The 19,871-nt window shown below is 47.8% G+C and overlaps 1 protein-coding gene across 1 annotated transcript in view; it reads left to right on the top strand.

The window, feature by feature from the left end:
* ATP8A2 (ATPase phospholipid transporting 8A2) overlaps positions 1-13,622 on the top strand; it is a 603,997-nt gene extending 590,375 nt beyond the window's left edge. Inside the window, exons 36-37 of the mRNA XM_045869211.2 lie at positions 1,548-1,639; positions 7,796-13,622. Of these exons, the coding sequence (XP_045725167.1) occupies positions 1,548-1,639; positions 7,796-7,893 (190 nt within the window). The 3' untranslated portion in view covers positions 7,894-13,622. The remainder of the gene's footprint in view (positions 1-1,547; positions 1,640-7,795) is intronic.
* Positions 13,623-19,871: the final 6,249 nt, after the last annotated feature.

Raw genomic sequence — 19,871 nt, 5'->3', positions numbered from 1 at the left:
TGTCGGCTGCTGGCCCGGGCAGTCACTCAGCAGGGCCCAGTGAGACTAATTTGGCCCCGGGAAGAAAAAGACATGAGAGAGAAGGGAAAGCCAGTGTGAAGGGATAGAAAAAGTGTTTTTCCTGATCAGCCATCAGACATTTTGCCAAGCTTAGCTAGCTGAGGCTCACCTTTAATTGGTGATGAATTAAACATTGTCCTTTCAACCGACATAATCAGAAAATATTCTCTTCTGGAAACTCAAGGGCAAAATGAACTTCGGCTCAGAGAACTATTGAGAATACCTGCGGCCCCATTCTTCTTTCGAGGCCCTTGAGGTTGCTGTGAAGTGGACTCCGGTCAGGAGACCATCCTCCTCGGGCTCCAGGCCCACGACATGGCGGGGGAGGTGCTCGGGACGGCAGGCAGCCCAGCTTCTGTGCCTCACGTTCCCACAAACGGCAGATCCGGGCTGGATGTGTCTGTGCCGCTGCCATCGCAAAGTACCACAGACTGAGTGACTTAGCAGGGTTTGTTTCCTCACACTTCTGGAGGCTGGCAGCCCAAGATCAAGGTGCTGGCAGTGCTGGTTCCTTCTGAGCCTGGTAGATGGCTGTCTTCTTTGTCTTCATACGGACTTTCTTCTGTGGGTGTCTGTGTCCTAATCTCCTCTCCTCAAGAGGACACCAGTCATCTTGGATTAAGGGCCACCCTAATGACCTCTTTAAAGACCCCGTCTCCAAATACAGTCCCATTCCGAGGTAACTGGGGGGTTAGGACTTCACCATATGCGTTTGCGGGGAACAGAGTTCAGCCCGTATCGGAGGGCATTGGCAAACTCCCACACACCAGGAATCTCCTGGGGCAAGCAAAGTGACATTGTAATGATAAGAAATCAAAGCCCTCTTGCCTACCTGGGCAATTTTAAAGCATCCTGCTTTTGCTTTATAGGAATAAACAACAGCTGTGCTCCATATTTCCTTACAGAGGTGCCAAACTTGGAGGGAATCATTTCAGGGAAGGCAAGAAGAGCTCCTAATCCTTGTGTTTTCCAAGAAAACTCACCTTGATTTTCACTGTTTCAAAATAACAATCAGGTTGTGCAGAAAGAAATCAGTCTCTTGCTGGGGACCCAAGGCCCCTGGGGAGGCTCTTGCCCTTGGTGGAGTTTATTGGCTTGGGGAGAGGCGGCTGCAGGTGGAACGGAGGCTTTAAGACATTTCCCTAGAAACAGACCGCTGCCTGCAGAAGCGATCTGGAAAGTCAAGGGTGAGCCTGGTATGAAAGGGCACTTGTAGTGCGCTTCGGTTAAGAGGAAGGCAGCGCTGAGAGGCGTTACGTACAGGACAGACTGGAAACAGAGTGCCTTTTAGAAGAGGGAGCAGTGCACTCAAGGTGTCGGGATAGCATCTACTGTAAATAATAGAGCTGCTTGCCAACCTGGACGTTTTTCCTGACGTGAGGAAGCCTTTTTCCCCTGTTTTATTTTTGCAACCTCAAGTCACTGGGTGAGGCCCTTTGAGAGGTGTTCCTATGAACCAGGACTGACTGCGTTTGATCTACCTGCAGGATGAATGAACGTGACCGCCTACTGAAGAGGCTCAGCAGGAAGACGCCCCCCACTCTCTTCCGGGGAGGCTCCATCCAGCAGTGTGTCCCCCGTAAGTAGCCCCGGCCACATTCCGGTCAGACCAACCCCAGCCGCACGGGGAAGGCGGTGGCTTTGTTAAAGCATGCTGGTGCTGATATGTCTGGAGACCACTGCCAAGCCGGAGCCCCACATTTGGAAGTGGAGTTTGTGTATTTGGCCCGAGGCGAGCGTAGCTTGAGTGCAGGTAATTCCCTGGGACCCAATCAAATGCCTGAATGACAAAATCCTAAAACTTAAAATCCTGGTGTGGTCGAGATCCTTCTGTCACCCTCCCAATAGGATTTTGTTCTAAGGCTGAAATGATCTTACTTTTGGCTTATTGCCCACAAAGATAGCAATATACACTGTTTTCGTTAATATTAGCTTATTAATTAAAACAACGACACTCACTGGGGAAAAAGTCTCTGTACTTTTCCCAGGAAGGCTGCCCCGCATCTAGCACTGTTGCCCCACTCAACACCAGAGGCCAGGCCTGGTTTCTGTTGAAGGGACCAAACCTAAGCCAGGGTCAGTGAGGATGTGCCAGACCCCAGGGAAGGGGGCAGGAGGCCATGAAAGAGAGATGGGTAGCAGAGCTCATGGGGGTTGTGGGGCTATTTCAGCAGTTAAACCACTAGACTCCCGCTGAGGGGCATTGTTAGCACTGGTTTCCTTCAGGAGGGGGTTATCTCTGCCTTCCCCAGGGTGAGGCCTGTTGGCATGTCGTCGTCTGTCACCTGCTTCTGCCCCTCCAAATCCCATCTCTTTTTCCAGAACCCCCTCTCTTGCATGTGCACTTCGCATCTCTTCAACAACATTGCTTCCTGCTTCCCTTTCTCTCCCTGAGGTGTTCAGAAGGAAACAAGAATGGTTTAGAAGTGAAGAATCCTTGTATCCATAATACAGGTATTGAGGTGTCTGTGTCAGGCTCGGTTGAGCTCCACCCATCAACAGATCTTCACAGATTTTCTACAGAGAGAAGGAAAGGATGGACTCCCTCTCCTCACTTTCCCACATGGGATACCAACATGGCAGAGACCAAGTCCATGTGGCGCCTCACATGCTTCATGTCCTGTCCCAGGGAGTAGTAGGTGGTGTCAGCCCCAGGAGCACGTGGCAGAGGCTCAGGCCAGTATAGTAACTGGCCCAGCAAGGCCCAACGATCTGGGTCAGCCATGGTCTCTCTGAGCCAGGAGAGAGGTCCAGTCAGGAGGCTTGATGGTGCAGTCCAGGGAGTGAGGTCTGTGGGGCCCCGCTTCTGGAGCTGGGCTGCCTGGGGGTCCTGTTCCAGCTCTGTCACTTTTTTGTGCACTTAGGTAAGTTAACCTCTCCGTTTCTTTATCTGTAAAATGGAGATGATGTAAGAACTGGGTTTTGGGGGAGAATTAAATTTGATCATTTATACGAAGAGCCTGGAATAGTACCTGACAATATGGAGTCCAAAAAATGTGAGGTATTACCAGGTTTTTTCTGCCACTAGTTGAGTAACTTTGGGCAATGTACATATTTCTCTAAACTTCTGTTTCCTCCACTGAAGGGAAAAAAGAAATCTAATAATATACATCTAAAAGGGAAAAAAAATAATACACATCTTACACAGTCTTTGTGAGGCTTTAGGATGATTTATATAAAGCACCTTCTTTCTAGCAGACATGGAGAAAATGAGTACTGATTCTGTAAACAGTGGGGTTCATGCCATGGAGCCCTGCTGCTTCTCTAATAAATATTTCACAATAACCCTAGGAAGAATATATAAGATACATATATTGAGATCAAAGACTGAGTAAGAACTTTTACAGGACAGTCATAAAATGTCTTAAAACAACTACTAAAAAAATTTTCTTGACTTGGGATTTTGAAGAACAAAAGAAAATTAGAATGAACAAATACAAGAAATAAAAAAGCCTCTAAAATCACACCACATTTTAAAAACACCCAGCAACTAATAGTAAGAAACCGATCGATAACCAAACGTTCTGTCAGTAACTAGAGAAGGCCATGGAGAGACCAGAAGTGGTCCTGGCCTGTGAGAAGTTCTGCATTCTCCTCTCAACCTCCAGCCTAGCTATCCCTCCTGGGTCTGCCCTTACACTGTCCTGGGCCTGTCTTCCCAGAAAACTAGAAGAACAGCTCTCATCTTGGCAGCATTTTTAATCCCTTGCAGGACACCAGGACACCAGGACACCAACACACAGTATATATAACTGAGATCAGCATTTCCTACAGTCTCAATTCCTTGTCGTCCTCATGGTTGTCCCCACTTCTGTTGCTTTTAGGAATCTTTTTCCAGACAGGAAACTTCTACTCTCATGAACATGTTATCAGAGCTATTTAAGGGGAGTTTTATTCCAAAATAATGAAAAAAAAAAAATGACATGATTTTATGGACTTCACCAAATGTTCTATCAGGAGAATACAAAACAGCTTCGACACTCCTCTCCCCTTCCATCTCTTTTCACCTACCCTATTCTGCCCCCAGTTTCTGGCTGCAGCTGAGCATTTAGGAAGCAGATGCTTCCCCGGGAGCCAACCCAGGGAAGTTCAGGAGTTGGGTCCATGGATGGCTTTCCCTAGGCCCCCATCATTACTTTGTGGCTGTCAGGACTTCCTGAAAGATGAATGAAAGTGGGAAGGGCTAAGAGCTGGAGCCTTCCTCTGAGCTCCGCATTTGGATGCAAATGGCGGCTAAATGTTCATCAGGCAGAAGCTGGTGCCCTGATGGTGCATCTTTGTCAGGCTGAGGGATGTAAGCTGGACAGGCAGAGGCTAGTTGGGTGGTTATAGCCTCTTTTGCCCCACTAAAACTTTTCCCATTACAGCCCTATCTCCCACCAGGCCTGGTTTCTGAGAGGAAAATATTATATCTGAACCAGGGAGACACCCCTGCCCCAGGATAACCCTACCAAGCCATCCTCCTTTCCTTCTTGAGTTGCAGAGTTCAAGTCTCTGCGGACGCTAAGAAAGTCTAGTGAGGAAAATCTTAGTGCATAACATTCTGGAAACATGATGGGGACTGCTGGATAAGCCCTTTGGTCATGACCTCTGGGTCTCAACTTACCCTGAGAGAAGAGATTTGCTTGGGAAGGTCCTCTCAAGTGGACACCCGGAAGCCCTTCCCAGTCTGGAGTGGCTGAGTTATCCCAGCGGAAGGCCCTCATGCCAGTGAGTCAAATACAAGCCACGGATGCCTTACAGCTCTCAGCTCTGGCTCTGTCTCAGTAGGCATAGGCAGGACGTGAATGAAAAACAGAATAAGGAAGACAAGGCTTTTGTTCCTCCCACTTGACCAAGGAGTAGACAATTCCAGATGCTAAGCTACCTTTCCTAAGAGGACGCTCCCAAACAATGTTTGCTTTTTTTGTCTCAATGAGTCCCCTTCATTTCTTCCTCTCCCCCAAGAACCCCCTCCACAAAGCCCACCAAAAAAGACAAGTAGCACCTGTTCTATTTGGATGGGTTGTTGCGACAGGTTCCTTTCTTCTCTGGTATGGAGGTGGAGGCTTCCTCCATTGGTGTTGAGTGTGAATTGGCCCTGAATGAAGGAGAAGGTCCTGTGGCCTGGGTATGGTTAGCCACAGAAAAGCCTGGCACCCATTGGGAGGGTGGGAGCTCTGCCAGAACTTGGACCTCACCTGGTCCAGGCCCTTTATTTCACGGAACAGTAAACGAAGAAGACCCAGAGAACTTAAAGAACTCATGGTCCTGTGGCCAAGTTACTGCCAGGCAAGGATTAGAAGCATCCTTCTTGCCTCAGGCCCTGAGCCCCAGATCCAAGATGAAAGCAGAGCAGGCGAAGAAAGCTACCTTCAGGGTGGAGAGCTCCCTAGTCATCAGCCTGCCACCAGAACGGCTCATGGAGAGCACTTAGAAGGGCCCCCCGCTGCTTGGGATCAGAGCCACACTCTGCCGGGCTGAGGAGCGTCCACCTGGGGTGGCACGGCAGGCCACAGACGACCACTGTGTGGCTCCCACAGGAAAACATCAGATGTTTACTAGAAATGTTACCTTTAAAGACCGGAGAATAGAGATTATCCACGTCGACCACAGAACACAGCCTTGTGACTGGAGGAGACCGTGTTGTTTGCTAGATCCTGCTTGGAAACATCCCAGGGAAAGGCGGCTGGTCTCGGACGGCAGTCAGTAAGCTGCACAAAGAGCACCTTGTCCTAGAGGGGCCACCACAGCACAAGCCAGGGAGGGAGCCGCCCCTCCGAAGCCGGACAGAGGATGGCTCCTCATCCCGGGGGCCTCACTGATCAAGCAGCTCATCCGGGGAAAGTCTAAAAGCTCTCAGAGGCATAGAGGAGAGAAGAGGCATTTCCTCCTCAGGTCCCGTGAGGCCTCTGAAGGCTCCTTGTGTGGAAAGCCATGACGAGGAAGTTCAAGTGACCTGACCCGGCACCCCCAGGGCCTCCCTCCCTGGGCCTGTTCCTGCAGGGCAGCCCAGGGACACTGCCCGCTCCCTGAGGCAGCCAGGTGGGGCCCGCGCCGGCCCGGGGGCTGCTGTGCCCCGGCTGCTGGCTGACACACAGCGGGCTTTTTGGTCGCTGGATTTGGTTTTGTTAGAGATGGAGGTGAGCCAATAGATGGACAGCTCCCTGGGGAAGACTCCTTTCTGTCCTCATCCTTCACTAGTCCTTCCTTAGCTCCCACCTGCCCCTGCTACCTAGCCCGGGGCCTTCATTGCCTCCCAGGCCACCTGTGCAGACAAGGCCTCGCCTCCCAGGGTGGCCCTCTTGAGCCCTGGAGTTTCCTCAGGCAGTGGCCAGGAGAGCCGGGACGCCAGCCCAGGGGCAGAGACTCTGGTTTATGAGCACATGCAGAGTACGAAGTCACCCTGAGCATCCTCTAGCGGAGCACCTTCCTCACCATCCCCACCAGATACGTTGCTGTTCTATGTCTCTATAGTTCAGAAACTTTCCTTTGTAAGCCAAGGGTCTGAGTAAAATAATTAGCACTCCAGGAGGTGGTACATGGGCACAATTTCTGATTTCTTTTTCCCCTTTAAAGAACGTGACAGTGAACGAACATGTCTGTTGACAAGTCACGTATACACATGGATGGGAGTCACCCTTGTCAGACATTTCACTGTTGTTGTCTTTGGGTCAGAATGTCTAATCCAGCTGTGAGACTTTTCCATACCCCTGACCCAGAAAGGTAAGCCAACAGAGAGAGAGAAAGTCTTACAAATGCTCCTTCGGCGGAAGGACCAGTTAGGAAGGAGGGCCCTACTGTGGGCTTTTGAATGCTGAAGCTCTCTCTAGAACTCGAGATGCAGGGAGAGTGTTGGTCCTGCAGAAGCACTGCCTGGGTTGGGCTCCCAGCTACACTACTCACTAGGTCTGTGACCTTGGGCAAGTCATGGGGGGGAAAAAAATTCACCCTGTGCCTCAGTTTCCCCATCTGTGAAACGAGAAGAATACTATCACCTGCCTTTGGGGCTGCTGGGAGGAATGAATGAGCTGTTTGTGTGTAGTATATAGAACAGGCCCGATACACATAGCATCTGATCGTTGTTGCGCCTGCTGCTAGCATTATTCTTGTTGTTGGAACTGATGATAAGACCCAGTGTTCCTGTGGCCTCTTGACTTTATCTTGTGATCTTTTCCTTTATTTCCACAAAAATGAACCCACTGTAATTTCTGATTACCAGTCCACATCAGTCCCCTGTAAGAGCAGGAATGCCGCAAGCATCATGTGCACATGGCCAGTTTTGCCTACTAGCGTTGTGTGTGTGTTCCCCGGCCTGTTTACAGCTTCATAAATTACCCAGCCAGCCTGCTGCGTTGGGCAGTCTGGCACACTTCTGGAGCCGAGCAAGTTGCCTTTCCTCTTGATTGGCGCTGGGAAAGTGCAGACATGGACCAGTGACCCACTGTTTATGCTTCCCAGGCTGAGCTCAGCTGCAGGGAGGCTGCCCTCCCCCCACCCCTCCCAGTGCCTTGCATCCCACCCTCGGCATCAGCAGCCAGGACCAGTCAGGCCCTGTCCTGCCCCACCCCACACTCTGTCCACGTTTCCCTTCCAAGCCACAGGTCTGTCCGTCCGGGGGCCCTGCCTGCCCGAGGCTGGCAAGCCCAGTGTGGCAAAGGTCAGCTGCCGTCTCCCACAAAGGCCTTTTCTTCTAAACCCAGCGTGCTCCCCCGATTCTCCTCCTCACCAATCCCTGTGTGTACTCCTCTTGCAGATGGGTATGCCTTCTCTCAAGAAGAGCATGGAGCTGTTACTCAGGAAGAAATCGTCCGTGCTTATGACACCACCAAAAGGAAATCGAGGAAGAAATAAGACGTGAGTCGTCTTGATTGGTCCCAGGAAAGAGATGCGGCTTGTTGCACCCAGTGTTAACACATCTCTGTAAGAAGAGACTGGTGTCAGCAGCCCAAACCATAAAACCCATTTCTGTGGCCTTAGCCAACCAGTTTGTTAGTTCCACATTCCCTCGCAAACCTGGAGTAGATGCCGCGGGGGAAGCCATTTTGTTCCCTTTCAGTTCATCCACAGTGCTTGGCCTAACTTCTGTTTACCTTGTTCTGAAGCATTCAACTGTGCTCTGTGAGGTGTGAAATTAAAAACGTTACATTTCACCAATATTTAAACATCAGTACTAGTTGTTCTGGGAGAAAGCTAAGAGAGTTTTATGTTGCGTGAGAAACTCATCTTGTGGAATTGGAGCGGGGGCACGCTTCCTTCCTCTTTTGTTCACTCACAGATGAGGTCCACCAGGCAGCATGTAAACTTCATTGTCGGCAGGTTGATGTCTTGTTTTGATTCCTATCTTGTTTGTATGAAGTGGGCATAAACTTCTTGATTACAGTGAAATCACAAAAATGTCTATCAGGGTGGTGACCCTGAGAACGCTTCTCTTAACCTCTTAGCCACACTCCCAGCAGGGCAGGTGGGTCGGTCTTCTAGCATTCTCCTGCACTCTTCCCAGGTGCCTTCTGGGCTGTCCGGGCTTCTCTCATCTCAGACCTTCTGCATGGCTGACCGCTGTGCTCAGCACATGGCAGCTGGTGGGCAACCAACCCAAACGTGCACTATTTCTTGTCCTAGCACAGATTCAGATATGGATTCAAGAAATCCCCTCTGCCACCACCCTTCACCTCCTGTAACTAAAAAAAAGGAGCATAGCTGTTCGCGTATTTTCTAAATGTTTCTCTGCCTCTTTCCGACGACAGGGAAGCCTGCTTCCAGGTAGAACGCTGTGGCACTCCTGCTCTGGTCAGGTTCTCAATGCTCATTCCCCAATGAGTATGGGACCTTGGGCATTCACTTCAATGAGACCCTCATGTATTTTCTCAGGAGTTCAGAGCCCATTTTGGACTTTCACTGCTGGGAAACAAGTGAATGTATAGCATGTCGCCCCACGGAGGGACACGCCTGTCACTCTGTAACTCTAAAATCAGGCAGGATGAGTGAACCCAGTGGAAGAGTAGGGGGGCCCTGAGGCTAGTGGAGAAAGATCACCATCAAAGGGGATAGCGAGAGGCAAGGAACACAGAGACCCGGGGAGGAGGACAGAGAGGACATGTTAGCCAGATCTGCTCAGTAGACACGGAAATCAAGCCTGGAAGCCCAGACAGTTGTGGTGATGCATGCGGGAGGCTAAACAAGACATTGACATGCAGTTTTTATCAGCAAGAATTCCAAACATTTAAGGAAATGCCCTTTTCTATATGGGTGAGGTTTCCGTCCTAATCCAGTCAGTGGTAGACACAGGCACCTCTGAAAAGGAAGTGTCCTGACTCTAAGAAGTGCTTCGTCACTGCCTTCCCAAACTGCGGAGTCCCACCTTCTAAATTTGGACGGAACTTGCGTGCCCTCGGGCATGAATATGAGCACCTGGAGCCCTTAATAAATGGCCAGCCTGGAGGCACGTTCTCTCCTCTCGGCTTTTGTTGCCAAACCAGATTTTTGGATGGCTTAACATAAATACTTCTGGGCAGCTGTTACTGCTTAAAATGGCACCGTTCTTCTGGGGGTTGGCTGCGCTAAATTGGGAAATAAAACAATAGTGCACTTTGCTTCCTTATCCTTTATTTTTGGAGCATCCACATTTAATTGGGCATTGTAATAACTTAAAGTATGATTTGCATTGACGAAGAAAACTAATCCTTTGCTTATGACGTGACCAGGATCCAGGGAGGGCTTAAGGGGAAGCAGAACAATGCAGTGAACAGGTGAGGCTTAGAAAATTGCTGTTCCTAGCTCCCCGAGGTGGAAAACCATTTTTAAATACTAGAGCACCCAGCGAGGTGAATCCCTAAAGGACTGTCATGCAGGAATTACAACACCCCCCCAACACACACAAATGTGCCTGGAATTAACATACCAGACTGAGGTATAGGTCTTTATTGGACACCCAGAGAGATGATGTCCTAAGTATAGAGGAGAAATGAAAATTTGAATCGAATGTGTGTTAGGCATCCTGATTCCTTGGTTTCATTTGGAACTAAGCCTCTGGAAAGGGGAACTCAAGCTCATTCCTTGTCAGACACTTAGCTCTTTCTTAAACTTGAGGCCTTCCGAATTAGATTTGTGAATTACAGTGTGTGTATGTTTTGTTTTGGGCTTTTCAGGTTTTTTTTTTTTTATGTTTTAGGTTAAAGTACAGTTCACATTTTTCTGAGATTTAAGTATATTTTCTGATCCTTTTGACAACTGAACTAAACAGTATTTGCAATAATGAAATGTGCACACAGAAGAAAACATTAGATAGGAAACGTTTCTAGTCTATTAATTGTTGTATGCGATCAAGCTATCTGGTGGCCAAATGACTAAATTGGGCTTTGAGAAGGAGAAGCTGTCACTATGAGTGATGTATGATATTTAGCCGTGGCCAACTCAGGCGCTGTGTCATTTGTCCTATCTTCAAATTGAGGTCAGAGTGTCACACAGGCCCCTCCCCAGGGAGCAGGGTGGGCTGGAGTAAGTTGCGTACTCTGGCTGTCAGCTCAGTGGAAATGCCACATGGGACTTGTCACTCGGCCACATGGTAAGTGACATACAGGCTGACAGGTCATACTTGCTCAGCGCTATAGGACCGGCCTCTGGATTGGGCTAAAGTAGCAGAATCCACTGAGGGCCGGCCTTGGTCTGCTGTCGTACACAGACTGCCGACTCTTACTTACGAGTGTGTGTTCCGTTCTGGCTGAGTCTGCAGAAGGCAAAGAGCAGCCCTTCCATGCATTAGCTCTGAGTTCCACTACACACCAGCACGGACCAGCAAGGGGGCTGGGGAAAGTGCCCATTAAAAAGGCGGGATAGGAGAACAGAATAAACCAACCATTTCTGCCTGGTTGTCCAGATTAGCACTTCATTGCTGATCAGAATGGGCTTGGTAACAATTTTGGGGTGTGGCCGATGTGTCCATCCTGCCTCTCTGCGGAATATTCAGGACTTCTTGACCAGTGTTATGTTCTCCCATCTCCCAGTACATATGTGATCATTTGGGGGGGATCAGTAGAGCATACAAAACCTTCCTTTGGAGAAAGGAGATGCTGTTGCTTTAACATCCGTGGAGTAATATCCTAAAACATGAACCTGAGTTTTGGCAGAGCATGGCTGGGAACTCTGTTGACATTTTCTTTTCCTTGACAAGGCTTCGGGTCTTGCTGTAGGGAGCTGGCAGTGAAAATCAGTGATAACTTGTCAAGAAGCAGTGAATAATGAAAAAAAAAAGTGGGTATGAGTAACTAATGTCTGAAAATGCATATAGATGTATATATTACAGGCTTTACGACTGAATTTTTTTTAAAGAAAGCTATAGTCTGTAATCTCCATTTGTTGTAACAATGACCCTTTATTTCATTTTTTGAAGAGAATTTTTAATCCTATTTCTGTTCCTAGGGGTTTATGTCTTAGACCATAAGTTGAATAGAATGTTTGCAAAATTCTGCAAGAGGATGAGGTAGTCTTTCGTCTTGAACATGGGAAGGAAGTGCACACATTTCGGCTGGCGTTTGGCTTACTACCAGGGGTCGTTGTCCCAAGGTAATTCAAGGAGCAATTCAGTCTCGGCATTTGAAATGCAGACTTCATCTCCAGGGATCCGTAAAAAATGGGAACAGGGAAACTGTGGTTAAGCAGAGCCCGAAATAATAACCTGGCAAAGAAATGAGTTTATCAGGTCAAGGTAAAAGATGGCATCCCCATCATATTCGTTAAACACTTTCATCATGCCAATGCTTGTATTAGGGAATTTAGTAATGATGGAGATAGTGAAAAGACAGCCACTCCCCTTCAAAGGGAAAGCCTACATCAGCTGGCTTTGTTGCTGGTTCTCCACTGACTCAAGACCGTTGTTGGTCTCAGTGTAGCCTTGGGGGAGATTGTTTAGCCTCATCCTGGACACTTCCCCATCCTCAAGGCAATGAGGATGATGAGAAGGGTTTCCAGTGGGTCGTAGAGGTGAGAGTCCAAGGTCCCCAGAATATATTAATAAGTATCCCTGAAAGGAATAGACCTGAAATACTCTACTTCTCACTTATTGTTTTTCTCAACATCCCGTATTGTCCCACAGTACACATTTCCTTTGACATTACAAGAGCTTCATTGAATGCCAAGGTTCCACTAGCATTGTGTGGAAAGTTCTCTCTTAGCTTGTTGGGTCTGAGTGTGGCCAACCAGCATGCAGTCTTTAACGGGAAGAAAAGGCTACTGAGCCAACATAGTGTTCAGAAGCTGTGAAGCAAAAGGGGGCAGAAAAGAGGGGTGAACTCACCCTGCTAACCCACCCCAAGCATAATCCATAGCTGTTAACTCTGACCAACACCTCTGCTCCCCTCGCTGAGGGGAGACAAAAGAGTGATTCTTTTATACCGGGCTGGCTCATTGTCAATGACAATCTCTTGCCCTGGTTGCCTTAGAGACATCCACTCTGCTCTTTCTCTCAGGCTCCAGACCAAGAAAAACATGCTCCCAAGATTAGCCCATCGGCATTTCTTCTGACCTGGCTAAAGAAAGAAAGGAGACCTGTTCCTTTTAAAAGTCAGGAACAAAGTGTCAGGTGGCTTTGATTTATGACAGAAATAGGAAGAAGAAAGTTGAGGTAATAGCGCTATCCAAATAACCCTGCCCAGGAAACTGAGGGGTCAAGAGAGCTTATCAAGAGCCTTTTATAGGCAAGCTCTTCCGTAAGGCAGAGAAGGGGCCAGAAGGAGGGGGACAGCCTGAAGGTGAGGATGTGAACCCACTTCCGATGGCGTTGGATTCAGTCACCCCCAAAGACCGCCACGCAACTACAGGTGGATCAGTAAACACCAATTAAAAAGTGGAAAAAGAAAATCTGCCCTGTCCTAGGGCTTCTGTCCTTCCCCACAGGATCCCTGCACAGGTGGATACTTGGCGGGCTTTTCATTAATAAAGTCAGTGTGTGTGCTGACACGTGCATTCCTCCGCCTTCCTTCTCCCATGTTGCCGGTGATTGCTGAGTTCAGAAGTGTGCCCGCTGCTTCCCTAGGAAGCCTCCCTCTGAAGGGCCCTGCTACCAGCTGCAGCCCCGCTGCTGCAGGGGTGGGGCCCTGGGGGCCTCCGCCAGGAGCAGCTAGGTCTGCAGCCTGCATGCGTCCTCTTTCCTGCAGGTCACTGAATTGCTGTTTGAATGCACCGTCTTTGCGGTGTCTTTCTCATGCCAGCAAAGCCATGTGCCCTCCTTTCTGCTGTCACATCTGTGCTCCGATTGCTTAAATATTGTTTGCAAAAGGGAGGTTTTAATCTGGTTATGCAGAGGGAAGCGGGGCTGTGGGGGCACGTTTAATTGGCTCCCAGCAGAGTAGTGAGCGCGTCTATGGAGTGTGGGGTTTTTGTTCCCTCCCTCTAGAAGTGTTACCATTTTCATGTCCTATTAATGTCCTCTGGTTGTTAAATTACAGCCGCATATTATAGCGGAGCTGGGTTCCCTCCTGGAGTGAATACAAATGAAGGGCATTTACTTGTATTTTTAGAGGTTTTGGAAAATGTAGTGATTTGTGGCTTTGATCAATCCTGTGGACTGGTATATGTCTACACATACCTGTTTCAAATAAATCTTTTGTTAAAGTAAATGATTGGACCGTGTTTTATTTTGGAATTTTCTCTTGCACTAATAAGCAGTTGCTGCCACAGGGACTTGGGACAGTAATACAGAGGTTGTGTCAGCAGGCTGTGTATACACTCTGCCCCAAGAGCTGATGGCCAAGGAAACGCTGCTCAGTGGCAGGAGCACAGGAGAACCTGAACTGTAGATTAACATGAGCTCCGCCAGTCCAGGGCCCCTTCATGAGAGCAGAGTCCAGGAGGCCACACTGAGTTTGGATTGATCACGCAGTGGAAAGAACTGTGCATCGAAGAGCTTTCCCCGTCGATTACTGTATTGCCCTTGGTTTATCTCAGTTTCCCTGAGTTCAAATTCTATTGTCAAGCATGAAATGACAGGACCGTCATTGAAGGGGTGCCGAACACTCCACCCCAAAGGATGCCACTCTGACATATTGATTGTTGTGAACTGAAGGCCATTGAGAAACAGCAGATGCAGGGAAGGCTCTCCGACCTCCCCCTTCTACCTAAAAGCAGGTCATAACATTGCCACCGAGAAAGGTACCTTCCCCGTACCAGGAAGAGAATGTTCTTATCATTGGAGACTGGGGGTGGGCGCTGGAATGGACCGGTACAAACAAACCTACTGAAATAACCCTGACCTTCCATTCGTTTCCCCTGTATCTTTCCCAAGGACTGCCCCACAGTTTACTGCCCCAGCCCAAGCCCCTTTGTCCTGTACCATTCCCAATTTATCTCTCTTTGTGTAAAAAGGTGTATAAGCTTCTGGATCTAATGGCTTCCTGGGGTCTTCATCTTCCTTCTGAAGATTCCCACATACATGTAAAAATATTAAATAAACTTGTGTGCTTTTCTCCTGTTTGTCTTGTGTCAGTTAAACTCTTAGGCTAGCCACAGAACCTCAGAGGGTAGAAGGAAGTTTCTTCTCCCTTACGTTATTTTAAAGAGAGTAAGAATCACCCTCCCATTCCCTTTAGGCACCCTAAGTCACATTAGGTAAGCATCCACTGCCTCGAGGTTCCCTGGGAGGCACGAGTCACATGGCAGAGGCCACGTTGAGCCTGGGGTAAAGCGGGAGCTGCAGGGCCCAGACGTTGGCCTGGGAAGCATGGAGGCAGGGGCCCTCCTCACTGGAAACCAGCCTCAGGCTCGGGGTATCCCCTGCTTGCCTGGCTTTGTGTGGGCGGCTCTACACTTCAGCAGTGCGCAGTGAGGACTGACTCTGGGGGTGGAGGACAGGAAGGAAAGAAAGCCTGCGAGAGATCGTTCCCTGCAGAGGCCTCTGTCTGGAACCCCAGAACCTCTTAACGGCCCACTTCAGATTTACTGCGGATTCCCGGAGCCGACTCTGATTCCTCCCAGATAGTCATACCACAGCTGAATTTGGCCCGGAGAGCGCAGTCATGACCTTGGTGGCTACCTCCCCAGGCACGGGCAGGGACAGGAGGCCGGGCCTCATTCCAGGCAGAGCTCCGCAGCTTAGGGCAGAACGGGGAAGGACTTTCTTCTGCTCTCCATAGGCCCGGCCTTATTTTTCTTAAATCATGCAAAACTGAAAATGATTTAATACAGTCAAGAGCAAGGTGTTCTATTCCAAACCTGTGCCATTCCTTGGTCATGTCTACAACTCTGCCTTTGCTGCTACAGTGATTTTTTTGAAATGTCATCCTTCACTTGTGCTCACCAGAATAAACTTGAATCATTGAGAGGCCATTAGCAGCTGAAGACAGTTTGCAGACCCTACATTTCTGCCTATAGCAAAGTTCTCCCTGTCACAAAGACTCTGGCTACTTTGAAAAATCTTTCAGATTCCACTATTTATTTTCAACATGTTTGTGTAAGAGACATATAGAATGTGAAGAATTGAAATGTATATCAAAGCAACAAGGCACACGACAGGAGCCCACTCTAGCCTCTAATCTTCTGCCTACATTCCATTCCATGTATGAATCTTTCAAAGGAACTTTCCAGCAATTGTTGAAAAGGCCAGCCATTGCTGTAACTGGGACTACAGATGAGGTCTGGACTTTATATTTTCCGAAAGAGGACAAAATAAAATCCCTTCACCCATGAAGGCTAGAAGCACCAAACTCACACAGTGCAGCTCACAAACATTGTTTTCATTTACTTGAAATAGGCCATACACATAAGTAAAATGACTTACGTTTCCTGAGGGTGGGTCCCAAAGCTCCACCTTCAGCGATTTGCCGCTTCTGGCAACTGCACTCTCCTTGACTTTAGACTGCAGAGCGATGGAAGTTTCGAGAAAGCTGCACAGGGGCCCTGAGAGCCACAGCCTTGGCCCGAGCCGTGAATTGGCAGGGTCTGTCCCAGCAGTTGCTATTAGAGTTGTTGACATTGAACGCTACCTTCACATTGTGAAGAAGAGAAGTCACTGAATCGCATGAGTTCCTGATACTTCTCAATAAAGGACTCCTGAATGAATATTGATCCTTAGCTATTCAACAAAGGAGTCTTTCTGTTCCAAGACACCTTTCATTAGATATAAAGTTTCTTAAAATTAAAACTAATACAGAAATACTGGACTGGTTAAAAAAGGGAGAAAATGAAAACTTCATAAGAGTGATCACTTCAGATCGCTCTTAGTCTTCCAGTTAGTTATCAGGAGAAATTGTTTTAAGATGCTCTAGTGATTTCAGACTTTTGCCATCCTCACATAGTTCTGTTGGGCCAAATATTTGGAGTCAACCTGTAACAAAAATCTAGACAGAAGCAGCAAATGTCATTCTTACAGAGATCACCAGGAGAAGGGTCCAAGAACAAAGCAAACAGGATCAAAGTTCTGTTCTGTCTCGGGCATCGTTAACTGAATGGCTATTTGAAAATTTTTGTAAGCGAAGAAAAATCTGTGTGCTAGTCCACATAATGTAAAGTTTATTGGATGCCACTTTTCAGGAAATGTGGCATTGCCTTGGCCTAAGGAAGTCTCTTATTAAATTCCTTTTGAAATACTTAAAATCTTTCTGTCCAAATACATTTTCTACCTCCGCAAAGGTCAACCGCACACACATGCGCACTGTACGCAAGCATTGTGCTAGGTGCCGAGGCGTCATTTAGAGCTGAAGTCTTGGATTCCATCCTTGAGAAACTCGGCGTCTAAGGGGACATGTACACGATTCAACATGGCACCAAGCAGCACACCAAGGGTGCCAGCGAGTGCTGTGGAGAACAAAGAGGTATCACACCCAGTGTGTGTGAAAGGAGCAGAGAGCAGCACTGCCCCCTTCCCCGGTCTCTACCGCTCTTGGTTCCCTTAGGCCAATCTCAGGATTATTGGATAACATGAAAACAGAGGAACAACAAAGGATCAACAAAGAGTGTGGCTAGGTGAGGTTTTAAAGATAGTTTGCCATTTAGCCAAAAAACGCTCACTTCCCTAAAACCAGAGCCACTGGAAAGCAGTGCCATGTTGGGAGAAAGCTGAGGTAGCCATCACTGCCATAGTATGTCACTTAAGCCGCACAACTGCCCCGGGAGCGGAAGTGATGGTGAATCCCATTTTGACCAATCGAAGCTCCGAGAGGTGTCTTGACTTGTCACACACTTGTTAGGGCTGGAAGAGGACCTCAAATCCAACTCCTCCCACCTCCTCCCAAGGCCATGCTTTATTTACCTCAAAGCCTGTGCTAAAGTGGGTCTCCAAAAGACGCCTGCAAAGGCCTCACCAATGCAGCTGCCCAGGGAATGCTCTTAAACCCAACTCTGATGGAACATTTAGTTTTTATTTTTGCCTTGAAATGAGACATACGAAATACTCCAAGTTCAGTCACCGACTTGATACACGGCTATCCTAAGTAGATCAATACGTTTGCAAGATACACGTCAGAAAGATGAGGAAAATCCTAAGAGCCATTCGGGTCACAAATCACAGTGTCGGCTTGAAAGATGCCAGTTATTGACTTCCAACCCCACCCTTCCAACCCTGCACTCTGATGCTGTGGTGGGGCAGCCAAGCCCCTTACCCTTTGCCTGCTGGTTCTGCCAACAGGGGGCGCTAGAGGGAGCCTGAGAGGCTGAGGGAGTAGAAGGGCAAGGTCCTGTCTGGCTATCCCCCTGACCTGTGTCCACAGACACAGCCTTCACCCTGGTGACAGTTGGCACCAGTTTCCAGCTTTGAAAAAAAATTGGCATTCCCAGAACCAACCACATTGTGTCCCCCTGGGGTCCCGGCCAGCAGGTGCCTCCTCTCTGAGCAGGACAGGGCCTTTCCTTCAAGCATCTGGATTCTAACACCCACCTTTGTTCCTTTGGCCCTAGGGGTAGTAACTGCCTCAGGTAATCACTAGCTCTGCATTGCCTGTTTCCCCTTTTGCTGTTTCAGTTCCCTAACACCCGTCCAACCAATTCTTTTCACAAATTCTCTGTTACAATGGCCATAATCTACTAAGGCAAACATCCATATATCCTCGGATACGACAGTTCCTCTCCTGGAATTCCACCCAAGAGAGTGAGTGCCTGTGTTCACCAAAACACATGTTTAGAATCGTTCTAACAGCCCCAACCTGAGAGTAACCCAAATGTCTGTCAACAGTAGAGTGGATAAATACGGTATATTTATGGTACTTTTCTATGATGGAATACTACACAGTGGTGAAAAGGGCCTGCAGCTCCCTTCAATAGCAGTCACAACACGGAGTGAGAGAAGCCGGACACAAAAGAGTCCATGTTGTGTAATCCCATTTGTGTGAAGTTCAAAACCAGGCAAAGCTAATCTATGGTGAGAGAGATCAGCAGAGCCCCTCTCTTTGAAGGGAACTATCAACAGGATTGTTTCTGTCTCTTGACCTTGATGATGGTTTATTGAGCTGTACATTTAATATTTGTGTGCTTTCCTGTGTGTGTAAGATGATTCAGTGTGTGTTCCTGACTGAAGCCCACTTGGTTCAGAGAGATGCCAACTGGCAGACTAGAAAGGCTCGGTAGGGATAGCCAAACCTAGTGGCAACAGAGGGAGGAGAGAAATCCTGTGACTTTTCAAAGTAACAGCACAGAGAAATCAGGCCACTTAGGGCATCACCAAGAGTGGTATCGATTTGAGGGTCAGAGAAAGCCAATTCTGTGTAAGTCTCTTAGGCAACCTAAAAACACTAGAAATGTAGACTAAGCCCAGGTAAAACTGGTTATTGAAACAATAAAGAGAACCTCCTAATGTAGTTCTAAGGGTCTATCTATCTATATTTGACATATTTTATCAATATAAATTATGTATTTCTTTGTATCGGGCAGGTTAAAAATATCTGAAAAGAAATGAAATTATATGTGTATTATAAAAACCTATCAGATGCCACTAGCACTGTGGTAGGTTTTTTATCTCCACACCAACCGGAGGAGGTAGGTGTAAACGATGTCCTTTCCCAGAGGGCACACTGAGGTTCAGACATGAAAGTTCACATTGAAGGCCACACCATCAGTGGTAGAGATGGTTTCTCACTTGGGCCCATCCAACTCCAGAGGAAGTTCGCTAGAACCAGTTACAGCTGAGACGAGGAGAGCTGAGGGCTGCAAACCAGCTCCAGTTTTAAAAAATCAGCCAAGAATTGAGAACAGAGTCTTGGATGAGATAGCCTCATGTAATAAGTTATTTCTGTTTCAAATTTTCCTGTGATCATTCGGCACACGTATGTGTACACACGTGGTAATTTTATATACATGTTAAGATGGCAATCAGTCTTCTACAGCTATTATGTCTACTGAGTAAATAATGCCTTGTGTAACCTATGATTTTTCTAAATGAAAAGACCTGCACCTCAAGATGGTTGAAACTGAGATGCAAGTTTTCTGTTTAAAATCCATCTTAAGGGGGCGCCTGGGTGGCTCAGTCGTTAAGCGTCTGCCTTCGGCTCGGGTCGTGGTCCCAGGGTCCTGGGATTGAGCCCCACATTGGGCTCTCTGCTCGGCGGGAGGCCTGCTTCTCTCTCTCCCATTCCCCCTGCTTGTGTTCCCTCTCTCGTTGTGTATCTTTCTGTCAAATAAATAAATAAAATCTTTAAAAAATAAAATAAAATCCATCTTAAGGCTGCCACCATACACTTTTTACCCCTTTTATCATCCCTCATTTAAAAGCTTTTTTTTTAAAACATTAATTTTAAATTTCTTATTCTTGATTTGAGTCTAGTTCCTTCAATTTGGGGCATAAATGTTGAAGGCATTCTGAAGATGTAACTGTGAAAAGCACAACGATGCTCACCGCCAACTCCCTCTGTAAA

Source organism: Mirounga angustirostris, unplaced genomic scaffold (assembly GCF_029215605.1).
Source record: "Mirounga angustirostris isolate CCGP_5_RB_7025 unplaced genomic scaffold, mMirAng1.0.hap1 SCAF_3, whole genome shotgun sequence".
In the NCBI taxonomy this organism is placed as follows: Eukaryota; Metazoa; Chordata; class Mammalia; order Carnivora; family Phocidae; genus Mirounga; species Mirounga angustirostris.
The sequence above is the reverse complement of the archived record's forward strand: the minus strand, read 5'-3'. Positions and strand labels throughout refer to the sequence as shown.